This window comes from Neodiprion virginianus, chromosome 1 (assembly GCF_021901495.1).
Source record: "Neodiprion virginianus isolate iyNeoVirg1 chromosome 1, iyNeoVirg1.1, whole genome shotgun sequence".
Lineage (NCBI taxonomy): Eukaryota > Metazoa > Arthropoda > Insecta > Hymenoptera > Diprionidae > Neodiprion > Neodiprion virginianus.
In genome coordinates, this window is record NC_060877.1 from 3894203 (window position 1) to 3907532 (window position 13330).

The window sequence follows — 13330 nt, forward strand, 5'->3', positions numbered from 1 at the left end:
TTTTCAACATTGTTTGAATCCCGGTAAAATCGTGACAAGTAGCTTCGAGTTTATCCGGAGCTTACGATTGATTGTAAGTTTACCTCACTATTACTATTTGAACAAAGACAAAACAATTCTACGCGTAAATATCGAGATTACAAAGAAATCAATCCCGTGTACAACGTGTGGAAAAAGGGATGTCAAGTCCGGTGAATTTTTTGGCTCGCCGCAGGATTGACGGACCGTTTCGACACCGGTTTCCTTTTTCTCGTCGCTTTTCCCCCGGCGATGTCGGCGTTCAATTATTGATTTTGCAATAAACACCGTCACGACGTAAGAAAGAAACATGTCGACACACATTCGTCGAGAAGATACAATCTTACAGACCACTGGAGTCTTCGTATTTTTACTACGTGCAGAATTAAAATTGTTTCCCAATTTTACGGCGAATCGTCTTATTCTAAGCCCTGCCAAGTCAATCAGAAAATGGCAGTTAGGAACAATAGAAGAAACAAAACGAATTCAAAATTTCGGGACGTCATAGTTGAAAGCGCAAATTTTTGCATTATTCGGGAGTGATGAAATCTTCGCAGCACAAGTAGGGGCTGTCTGAAATCCAGAGGACTATATTTGGCCCAATGTAACCCTTTTCTCACATCCCTTTCGATCCGTTTCTCCCCTCAGTGATGGTAAAACGCTACACATATACATTATACATGTATGTGTGTATATCTATATATATATGCGTACTGATACAGGCTGCGGAGAATGAGAAAAAGTAAGCGACTTGACTGCGCGAAGCTGAATTCCAGCCCGAAAAGAACCGCGGAAAAGTGTTTTTGCAGAATTGGCGGATTTTCGCCCGGCGAGCCGTTTCAACGGGTGTCGAGGAAATCGTGCATTATCTCAACTTTATCGCACTTCATGCTACAACATGTCAATTTCTCCGTTGCAAAAAGAGCTGTTCAAAGAACCAACACCGAGATAAATTTCTTGTCGAGGTTTCGAAAAAAATTCATCAATCATTTTAATTTTTTTGTCAAAATGAAGAAACACAGTTCTGGGTAAAAAGTGAAAACTACTTCTTTAGCTGTACCCAGTGATGAAAATATTTCACCGAATATAATAGTCACAGGTATCACATTTTTTTCTAATTCCAATGAAATTCAAAACCATTTATGTAATAGTAACGATACCCGTTTTGTTGTAAAATTTTCCAGTAACTGTATAAAAGACAAAAATTGTTCCTCGGTAAACCCGAAAAATCGTCGATAAAAATACATATTCCGATCAAAGATCAAAGCGTCGAAGAAGAACGAATTCGCATAGATACAGAGAACTGCGCGATGAGTAGAGCCGCAAGAGAATGCATGGATCATTTTCACTGTTCCCTTGGAGTTTCCCGATTCTCCTTTACCGCTTCTGGCTCTTCGCCCGATCGCTTTTCCCGCCGTTCCCCTTCTTCGCGGGGGCGCTTTTCTCTCCGCACGAGGATGGATGAACTCGTCCCCCGGGGAACAGCGTCGCGGAGTTCTTTTGGCCCGGAATTCTGGATCCCCGCCTAATACTGTACCTAGACTACAAAATAACCGACCCGGTACGGAAGTTCGAGCTCCTCTAATCGCGACTAGCTTCTCCCTCTCTCTCAAACGATCCCCGTTTTCCGAACAATGGGGCCACTTTGTTGCCCCCGATTCCAGTCTTCGAAAATCGACCAGGATTCTTGCTCGCTTTAGAAAAAAAAGTTCGTAAATGAAAAGATTTCGTCGAAGAGAGTCATTGAATGAATCGTATTTATTTCAACGTTTCGACCGTGCCTGGCCGGCCGATTTCAGGCCGAAACAAATCAGCGAAAGAAATAAAAAATCGGAAAAACAGAAATAACAAATATTCTGTCCGTTACGTTTTTATTTAAAATTCTCTGACGAAATATTTTGACCCGCTTAATCCACCATGGTCACGAAATCCAAATTAGAAGAGAAGTTCTCTGCCATAAATAGTGGAAGAATCAAAAAATTAAAAATTCGTTGAAGTAACCAAAAAGAATTTTCGCTGAAGTCTTTCTTTCACTTTTCTTGTTCAAGCTCGTGTGATATTTATTTATCAACACGTGTATCAAATGAATTTGTAATTACAGATTTATCAGAAAAAGGCTCAGGTGAAACGAATTGGTCTGGAATAATTATGTCGAGAAATGCCAGGCGCAGCTGTGAAATTACATTCTTGGACATCGCGTTGCGGAAAATCTGTTTAATAATTACCGTGAATTGTGCCAATCAATAGTGACCAGGGTTTGAAATTCAATCGTTCGTTAATTGAAATTTCAATGCTGTTGATATCGGAACACGTGTAACCACACAAAGGGTATGACCGACCGTTTCGCGAACACATTGATACCCTGGATATCATAAATACGTCCGATATAATCCGGCTTCTGCAAATCCCGGGGCACGCAGAGTTGGAGAATCTCTCGAATTCACAAATCACCTCTCCACGTTTGTCCTCCCGAGGGGGACGAAAAGCTCTGCACAGGTGGTGCCGAACAGAGGCGAGAAAATTCGAAGCTCGGCCGTCCCTCCGCCTCCCTTTTCACACCCCCGTGACACGAGTCCTCGATTCTAATAACTGCAGCTTTCGATTTCGGTATTGTAAAGCGACAGGCAGCAGCCGCGAGGGCGATAACAGATATCGGTGTAATTCCGCAGCGTTTTGCACGCCGATTTCATCCTCCGTTTCTATACCTATAGGCAGATATACGTAGATGCGTTACGTATGTGTGTACCTTGTACGTACACTCGTGAGACTAACCTACTTTTAGGGAGATATCAGTCGGCGGGAAAAGCCCTGGAGATTTACGACGGCGAGATGAAGTTGAGAAATATATTATGTATTATATACGTATACCTATGTATAAATATACGCGTACGTATTATATACATGTGAAAATAAAACGTAACAAGAGTGCAAAGTAAGTAAATGACGAAGGATTGGATCCCGAACAGCCGGCAGAGGATCAAACCCGCTTTGAAATTCTGTGAAACTGTCGTTTGAAGCTTTTAAAAAAGCTGTAATAATACACTTTCGGAGATACGCAATTTCTCTGAATAAATATAAAAATTTTCAAACTCTCTAAAAAATCGTGAACAGCCGCTTAATACTTTTATCCAACCATGGAACGCGAGGCGTAAAACTTTCCGGCCTGAACCGCATAGCCGTCGTGGTTTTGAGAAAGAAGGGGATCTGATATTTACTCGTTTATTTTCCGCCTCGTCCTGCATGCACCCCGTATCGGGAAATTGGTCAGAGGGATACATATGTACGGAATCTGATACAAAAACGCAGCTCGCGGAGTGGCGTTAAAAACCCTTTCGTCGTATCGCTAAGTTAATATTTTTGTCCCGGAATTTTTTCGCATCTACGAAGGTGCGAAAAAAGCCGGTAAATTTTTTTGTTCCAAAAATCTTCCCTGCATGTATATGTATATGCAAAGGGAAGAGACGAGGAGATTTATTTTCTCTCTCCGTTATCTCGCGGACGAATCCTGCGGCTGCGGTGACGCTGAAAATTTTATGAAGGCCATTCCAAAACACGGTATCCGTGGGCAATTTTTTCGTTCCCCTATTTTTTTCCCTCCCCAGTTCGAGCGGAGCGCCGAAACCCCTGAATTCACCTACTAATTGCCTTCGTTATCAGGAAAGCACGTGATTGAAGGAACCTGCGGCGAGTCGTTCGGCCAAAATTTTATCACCGCCTGTGTAGGTTACGGTTATTCTAACCGTAATTCCGGCTTGTTTCGAAACAAATAATTAACAAAAACGAGAGAGGCCAAGTTTCGAATTCGATGAACAACGGCGATCACCGCCGAAGGGTTATTCCATTGTTTTTTTTTAGGTCAAGTGCTTTTCCAGACAGGATTTTTGAATACAGATAGAGGAAAATTTGGAAATCCCGTAGTACTCGAAGGGTTTTAAAGGGCGGTTTGAAAAAACTCGTCGAGTACTTTAGCTTGTGATTTGTTTTTCTCGTACTTGGAAGCAAACAGATGTGTTACATTTTATATCAATTACGTTAACTACTGTCGCGTCAATGATATTTTTTACACTCGAATCTACAGCAATTTTTGACAGATATTTACAAATCGGTAATTCGATCGACGTTGGCTCGGAAAATTCTATTCTCAAATTTTTCGTTACTCCTTTAAGGCTACCGCAGGACTTTTCCGAGATTTCGAGGATCCACCGAGGTGTGATAAGAAGATATCGGGGCATCGCGAGAACGACGAGATGAGCGCGAAATTCGAGAAGAATGAAGGAGAGCTGAAAGCCCGGGTGAACAAATAAAAGCAGAAATATCATTTCTCGCAAACTCGCGCAGGTCTCTCACTTTTCCGTTAACGACAGAGCTTCACAATTATTCTGTAAATTATACCTCGCTCATTTTTACTCTTTTCATCATTGTGTTTTTCATTTTCACATCATTTCTTTTTCATTTCGCAGGATCTTACACAATATTCCAAGAGTCTGTCGTAATAATTTTCACCAGTGCTTAGACGTAGATTTTTGTAGCGCGAATTTTTAAATCCTTGTTCACTTCGAGCGAAATTCCTTATTCCTTTCACGCTGATTCCGTCAAAATTCAAAGGTCAATTGGAATGAGCCGATATCGCGGATGTGCCAACGCACGTACACTTAAGATATATAATATATATACAGTCACATACGTATACATATAGGCACGAATGATCGACCGTATTGAATTGAAATATACGGTAGAAGGGAATTTTTATTTATTTATTTACTTTTTTCCTATTTTTCTCTCAAGCCCCGAGGAAATATAAACATATTCTACACCTTTTTCCCCGTTTTCCCCGAGTTTTTCACCCTGGGGTTTTTCAAAGCGGCGGTCTTCGCGAAGCGAGAACTGCTTTTCGTTCAGGTGAAAGGTTCGGGAATCCCAGCAGATATACGGTATAAATAAACCTATGTACCATCGGCTGGTTTATTTCGGCGAAGACGAGCTCCTGGAGGAGTTCAGATTTCCCGACACGCACCTCGCGGGTCCGAGCTAAAATGACGCCCACCCGATTTATGCGCCCCCCTTTCCCAACGGAAGCCGCGCCGAACGGTTTATTCGATAAATATTGAGCGGGCACGTCAGGCACAGACGGTACTACATAAAAATACCGTGTATAACCGACCCTTAAGGATTCCGGTAACGTCGCTCATGCCCAGCTGTGCTTAAAGCAAAACTGCAACCCCCGACGCACGCTACGTGAAAACGAGATCGCGGACAATGGGAGAGAGAAACATCCGGTCGGATATGTCTATGGATATAAATATAAGTTCGCAGTATTCTTTCTACACTCGGCAGAGCGCTTCGCTTTTATCAGAAAATCGTGGTGTGGAAGACGGATAAAAATTTCATGCCAGACTCTCAAGGATCGTCGGATGTTGTACGTTTGTTAAAAAAAAAAAAAAAAAAAACTCTGCGCCGATGAGAGATGGATTTTTAAAACAGTGTTGATGTTTCAAAAATTCAAGTTTCTTTACTCCAGTTTACGGTTTTGAATTTTTATCCACCTTGGGAAAGATAGTCTGTATTTTTGAAACCGTGATTATGACATTTGGGTGGATAACTTTATGTCCGGTTGTACAAGCATCGTGAAGTTTTTGAATCGAGGGGATATAATAAACATCGGAAAAATGATGACGACCAGGAAATTCTTGGTATGTTGAAGTATAGGATGAAGAGAGCTTTTGAAGAAGGGTGCTGCAAAAGAACATGCCGCACCTTCCTAGAGCTTCTAAGCATATTAAAATTCTTTGGTCCACGTTCCCGCGGCATATAAAACCTTAATGCCGTTAGTAGATAATAAAGATGGCAAAGTGTCTCTCGATTCGCTTCAAGATTTAATAATGACCGAGTCAGAGTCTTTTCTCTGTTCTTACAGCCTGCTGCTGGATTTTATACGCACGGCACCATAAGGATCGATACCTACATTAATTTAGGAAGAATTCGCGAGGCACACGTGCGTGGGCATTTTAATTCCCGCGTTTTCAGGACCCCGGAATTCAAATATCCCTTTCTCTTCGGTTTCGAATAGCATTGCTCCTTTTCTTCGTCGAAATCTCCTAACAAAAAAAATCGTCATATCGTATGTCCAAAACTAATGAAAGACGAATGTTCAATTCCGCGTATCTTGGGCTCACGTCTCAAACGCGTTGTGTAATAATCATATTTCTCGACACTGATGCCGTAGCGACTAATTAGCGGTTTTCAAATATTTCCTCCGTTACGTAACGGCTACGATGGAACCTCATTTTATATGTACATTTCATCGGGAAATCCGAGGAGAATAATTAACTCTAAAGCTTCAAAAGCGTTTGGAAATCCAGTCTTACCGTTTCTGTTTTTCGAAAATCATTATAACCGACGGCGTAATTATCTCGACGGTTATTATCGCCGAGGGTAAGAAATCCCGGATGCTGCACAGCTGCAGAGGTTCAAATTAATAGTAAGCTCGTCGCAAGGGACGGAGTATTGTGGCGTTTCTTTTATATCCGTGACCCCGTTGCCTCCTTATATTCGTTATATTCGCGAGTCAAGAGATGAGACCCGCGGTCGATGCTAAAAGGCGAGAATCGCGCAGTCGATATTATATTAAATAATAATTAGCCCAATTTTCATCGTCAAAGAAACGAGATTTTTCACTTTTTAATTATTTCTAAATCCAACCTTCGCGTTCAGAATATACTTCAACTTTTTATCAGCAGTGAAATCAGCCCCTAATTACGTTTATCTTGAGCTCCGATTTTCGCGCCCCTTTTCATCCCCAATTGCAAAGTTTTGCAAAATTGGAGAAATCTTTTACTCGCTTCCACCTGAGAATAAGAATTGAACAATTCAACTCACCGATTCTTATGACTGGAGGAAGCGACACGGCAGTTGTCACCAGAATAACGATGATGACGTACTGCAACGCCATTTTGTCCACTTGGTAGAATATCACAGAATTCGCGCACCGTCACTCGCGCCACCACTTAAGCTGCATCTTAAACCCCAGCCTCGGTTATTTCCGTTCGAAATAAAGGAACCGATCAAATTAAACCACGAAAGAAAACTGCGCACCAAACGCGTGAAAATTAAGAAACTCGGGAAGAATTTTTTTTTCTCGATAAAACCCGATAATTCGCATCACCAACACTTGAACTTCGAATGGCACATGCTTAAACCGTCGACTTCATTCCGTTGAAAACTAGACAACCGCACACACCGAGCATTGTTCCTTCTTTGGTGAAAAAAAACTTGGCATGCACCCTCGAAGACATTCACCCCGATTCCCGACGTCCGTCGCACCTGAAACAGGGTATAATTCATTTGAAAAAGAGCGAACGAAGTGAATGAGAAATAATGGGAGGAAGAAGCTGGGAAAAATAAAGGTATGGAAATGTATTAGCGAGTTGAATTAAAACAGCTGGCGAGGGGATCTTAAAGCCATTAGAGGAGCATATCCGCGTCTCGGAATTTCCATCGTTCTCGACTGATCTTCTATTTCAAACTTTCAAACAATGCGCCCTCCCCCCTCTTACTATTTCCGATCTAAATTGGTAGAAAAATTACCGCGTAAAGAATTTTATATCGAAATACACAAAGCAGTGCATAATGCAAACCCACCGAAGCTGATAATATAAACCGTGGATTTTGCTGCACTCTTGTATAATTTACATGCGAAACGTGGACACAGAGTTGGGAAAAACCCCCTCCAGGGAAAAATGAATACAGTCGGACGGTGGGTATGAAAAACAAGTTAACAAAAAAATGCAAAAATCGTGTACGTCGCACGTGTGAATATAATTATTCAGCCCGTATGCAGGTATTCCGTAACAACAGTAACAAAAGCAAAAACAACGCGGCATCAACAACAACAACAACAACAACAACAACGACAGGGTGGCGTGTAATGAATAATATATTTCCGGTTTGGGACCGGTTGAATTTACACGACGAGCGGAGAAGTGCGGCCGGAAATTCTCTACTCGATCATTATTTTTTTCTTCGCGTATAAAATAGGGGCGAAAAGCGGGGAACTTCGCTCACCGCATGCTGAGGGAGTCGCTGACTATCGCAGTGGGCGTATTTAACGACCCCCTCGGGGGTGGTTCAAGTCGGAAAATGTATCCACGGGCCGAAATTACACGTGTATTTAATTACGATGACCAGGAACGAGACGACGCCTATTCTTTTCAACCCTCTCTTTGTCTTTTTCATCCAAATATCGCTCCATTAATCACATTTTGGCGTTGCATTATAATCCGCTCCGTATTATTATCATCTCGACCACAGCTGCGTAACTGTTAAGCTTTCATCCGCCATCGCTGATATAATGAGCCTTTGTCCGCCAAACCCCGACTCCCTCTGTTTATGCGTTTCAGTTTTCATCCCAACACCGCTGCTGGATCAGAATTTTATAAACGAAAAATATCATCGTTTCCGTAATTTATTCGCAGCGTCAGATATTTTCTTTAGATTATTTTTCAAATTTCAGATCGAAAGTGAGAATGTTTTGCAAAATTTATGCCGGGTTTAAAAATGAATCGAATCATCAGTTACGTGCAATTTTTCGCATCAGAAACGGGAATTGTCACGTGGCGTACGGGATTCGCGTAGCGGTTTACATTTCATTACGTCATACGAGTTCTGAGCAAACATGTGTTGTTTATTCGTTCACAACCGAACGCGTTCTATGCCATTCGATACATATGTTTGCGATATGACAACAGAGCGAAATCTGCGTAGAAAATATATCCCGCATCCGCATATGCTTCTCCAATTGACGAATAAAACGTAAGTCTAACAAACGTGTCTAATCGTAAGTTTTTTCAGGCGTATAAAAATTTCGCAGATCGTCAATCTTTCCCCGATTAGCGAAGATTTTATCGGACCCTTCAATTTCCCGTTTCCACTATTCTCCTCATTCATCGGAGTCCGAAGAGTACCTTTGAGCAAGGTTCGCCAGGTCCGAATACTTAATCCCTGAGGATTTTCCGTTCGCGAATCGCGAATAGATCGCAAATTGCACGGCAGGTACTTTTACAGTGAAACTTTTCACCCGGCTTGTTAACAGTCGAATACGTGTGCCGAAGCGGCTCAAGTTCAAAGTTCCCTGGCAAAATAGGTATGCCAACATAAAACGGCGGGAAACGGCGAACTGATATGTAAGGTACGTAATCAAACGGCACGCTTGAAGCATCTCGGCGAACGGGGGAAACAAACAACGAATGCGAGTTCGCGAGGGACGAGCAGGGGGCGAAGTTACCCCGTTCCTAAATTGGGTTAGTTGAAATCCCTTTACGGCAACTCTAATAGCGGGGGCGTGAGTGGCATGTAACTTGCCCTCAAGACCAGCCACCATCGGCCTTACGTACCGTCAGGGCACCCGACTCCCAACCAACCCCTTTGCCACTGGCCACTCGAACTTCTCCTGGCAGCAGCAGCACGCCGAAATCGAAAACCAGGCGTGGCGAAGATATTGTCCAATTTTTTTGTTATCCAAATCACCTATTTTGCGCCCTATTTGTTCGAGAAGTTAATTCCAAGTTCATCCCTTATTGAATAACTCGAATTTTTAGAAAACATTGTTAGAAAACTGCCCCGAAACGATTTCGACGAGGGTATAAAAATTTTCTCAACTTTTTTCTCTTTCTAGTCGGTTGGATGTACTTTTTCTTTGCTTTCTCACGCCTCAGCTTTCCGGCGGCTTGACGCTTGAGGGAAGGCTTAGAGATAGAGAGGGTGAAAAAAGGAGAGGCCGAAGGTGTTCAAACCCTCGTAGAGAATTATGCAGCGTAAACACAAGGGAGTCGGTGCGTCTCGCACGGATAGACGCACACCAAGGCCCCCTAATTTTTGATATTAGGGGCATATTCAGGCGGCGCAACCGAAACAGCCTCTCCTTCGATATTGAATTTATGTTAGGCCAGCCTCGGGGCGGAAAAAATGCGCTCCCGAACCGAGAGGGTGGAGAGATTGACGGATTCTTCGAGACGTAACACTGGATTCCCCTTTTCTTATGGCTCCGATCGACGCGGCTTTCGGGCCCAGAAGTCCTATTTTCACGGGTGAAAAACTCGCGATTTTCAAAACACGGAACAAGGATCAGGGGCTGTTTTTTCGAGGTTCGCAACAACGCGAGAGCCAACGATTGATCCCCTCCCCTCTCGTTCGAACTTCGTATACCCGTTTTTATTTCCCCCCCCCCCCCCCCCTCCCTGCCGCCCCTGTTCTTATTTTCTCTCGGAATTAGACCGGGTCGAGAAAAGCTTGACGGGGTTGTCGCTGGCCTTTGGGAAACTGGGGGAAATCTAATCTGGACCTCGTGTTGGGAAAAACTGCCGCCGCGTGCGCGTTCCCCAACCTCGCACGTACCAACACAAACTCAAAACGACACTTTCGAATCTTTTTTGGGCCAGTTTTTCGAGCCTTCGGAATCCACGCGTGTCCGCACGATTCATCCCTCCGGGATCGGACGAAACGCGCGTCTTCCGCGCCCCGGAACTCCGTTTTTCTTTTTTTTTTAATATCGTACCCGCTGCTGTTTTTTCCAACGTCTGCATCGGGGGAGAGAATTCGACGCGGGACTTCCTTCGGAGAGAAAAACACCGTCCCTGGGATGCACGTCATCCGAACAATGGACGGGAAAGTTGAAAGTTTCGAACGACTTTTTCAACCAGGGTATTATATGAATGTATAGTTCCTACAGAGTATCTCGTGTCTTACTCTCAGGCTTCTAGACCGCAAGTTTGTTGCTCGTCGAAACTTTTTTTTTTGTCCCCAATGCATCCGCCGGATTTAAGCAGTTGGATACATCGGCGGGGTTGTATAATTGCATAATTTCGTTCAGGCAATTGGAACGAGGGAGAAAAAAGTAGATAAAGAAAAAATAAATTTACCCTTTTACGTACTTATTTCCACACATATCCTCGTATCCTTGACACTGTAACGGCTGCACGCAGCCCTCCGTCTCGGTGGTTTTAAAAGTTTTAAAAACCGACAATCATTATATCCTCTCCCTCGAAACAAGATTTAGTAACAATTACGTAAGAATATTATCGAACATTACTGATTCAATTAGTCGCATAAAACGCGCGCTTGTGTTGCAATTTCCACATACTTGAAATCAACCAACTTCCAAGCATCAATCCGTACGAATTCCGAAAAATCTAAAAAGGTGTAACTTTCCCCCCTTCATATTTATTTGTTTATTTATTTATTTTTTCTTCTTCTCTTTCCTCGCCTCACTTCCGGTTCCTCGGCTCTCCCGATAACTGGGGCTGGCGAATACGCACCCTTGTCACCCTTTTTAAACACGCGTACCGTCGTTCGCGGGCGACGCGCGGTCACTGCTGCCTTCCCTCACCAACACGCGTTCACACCGACGCCCGGCGTCGGGACGCCTAACCCGCCTGCGCACCCCGACCGAGACTCGTTTCTGACTGCGTTTCGGCCTCGGGGGTGCGAGACTCTCCGCCTCTGGGTTAGTGGGCATCCGCGACCGCTGGACGCCAATATCCTGCGAGCAGAGAGATCCTTCGGTCTTTCCATTGCCGCTCGAACATTCTTATCTCAATTTTTTTCGAACCGTTTTTGCTACGGGAGAGTCCGGAGTTTGGATATTCTTCTCCGGGACGGTTGGGCCAAGGTTACGGAATTTGATTCTAACCAAACTTTGGTCGACTCGTCAACTTAAAAATCTGCCAATATTTGGATATGATTGAAAATGTTTTTTGCAACATCTGTAGCACAATTTTCAGCTCTACGACAACTTGTTAATTTGCTCTTTCGGTTCGATGAATATATAAAGCAGAAATCGTTGAATTCGATTTTTTGAACAAAGAAATTTTTAAACAGCTAAATATAAATACTAGAGAATTCAGCGATTCGTAGTTTTATTTATTTATTTTTGTTTACTTTTTCTTCTTCTTACCTCTTCAGCTCTGCAAAAATTTGCAAATTTAATTCTCGATTTTTATCGTCAGGCCAAAGTCCCTGAATTTTATTTTCACCCGCTCTGCTCCTTTCCTGATCTTAGGAATTCGGAGACCTCGATATGTACAATAAGCGCAGAATTTTTTTCAGCAAAATCTCATAAAAAAATGTGTTGCTTTTTAGCTTTATGCAATTTCCAAGTGACGAAGAACCGTCCTACAACCGAAGTAAAGAACTCGAAGACGAAACCCGACGACCCGGCGACGCTGAAACGTCGTTGTCATTCCTTTATACCTACTCCCGCAGTTATTCTCGTTCTAGCACTTGATGAAAATGCTGCAACTAGACAGTAAACTTCCCCGCCACTGTGTATTTGCCCCATCAATTTTTACCCCTCTTTATATTACTCTTCTTCCGTTTCCTCAATTCCATCCCAGGTCCAGGGTATAAAACGACGGCGAGTCGATTTGCCACTCGGTAAATTTTTGCTAAATAATACGATAACTTGCGTAATAAAAATCCGAGCGACATTGATTTCCCTCTAATTGGTCCTTCACTTTTGAAAGTTGAATTAATTCAGCCTCGAATTCCGTACACAAAACTGAAAAAAAAATTTCAAAAACTTCGCGAAACTTCGTTTCATCGAAATCTACGCTGGTCCAAATCTCCGGTGATACTTTATCGGATAAAATCTAGCATCGATGGATCCGGGCGAGGATTAAGCGATCAAGAATGTATCTCGGATTCGCCGAGAACGGCGCGCAAATGATCTCTGAACGTGCAAATCCCCGACCCGGATGCTCTCTTTGTGGGCGATCAAGTAAGCATTGAACGCACCGACGAGTCGTCGCGATTTAGCGGCCCGAAAGTAATTCCGTCTCTGTCTCTCTCCCCCTCCCCCCTTCTCAGCAGCATCCTCTCTCTGGAAATAATCAGCGGGGATTAAAGGCTGATTATTTATCCATTTGTCTATGCATTCGTTATTTCGCTCGAAATAATTCCGCGTTTCGCTTGCGCACCGTGTCAATTAACACGGTTGCGGTCTGCGTGACCCGAGTACAGTTTCTGTTGAAGGAGGAAGTCGAACCCTCCCGGCTATCCGGGGGGAAGCCGAAACAAAGTTCCGCCTCGGAGCTTCGCGGCTTCCCAACTTCAGCCCGCAAATTAAGACTGTGTTAATTTTGGTTGGAACGGCGACAAAGCGACTGATAAAAACTCGAAATTAACAATAATTAAGACTCTCGCTATATCTCTCTTTCGCCGGCTCCGCGCTGCGTTTAATCGGGCTAATTTCCCGCGGCGGCAACTCGCCCGATGCATCTTTCTCATGTCGGCGTAACGCCTCGAGAAACATCTCGCGAAT

At 43.4% G+C, this 13330-nt stretch overlaps 1 protein-coding gene across 7 annotated transcripts in view; it reads right to left on the reverse strand.

Annotated features, from left to right (window-relative positions):
• LOC124310188 (glutamate receptor ionotropic, kainate 2) overlaps nucleotides 1-11361 on the reverse strand; it is an 89648-nt gene extending 78287 nt beyond the window's left edge. For all 7 annotated transcript variants that reach the window (XM_046773973.1, XM_046773980.1, XM_046773978.1 and 4 more), the window contains exons 1-2: nucleotides 10944-11361; nucleotides 6895-7338 (exon numbers count right to left, since the gene is read on the reverse strand). In XM_046773973.1, the coding sequence (XP_046629929.1) occupies nucleotides 6895-6967 (73 nt within the window). In that variant the 5' untranslated portion in view covers nucleotides 6968-7338; nucleotides 10944-11361. The remainder of the gene's footprint in view (nucleotides 1-6894; nucleotides 7339-10943) is intronic.
• Between the last annotated feature and the right edge of the window lie 1969 nt (nucleotides 11362-13330).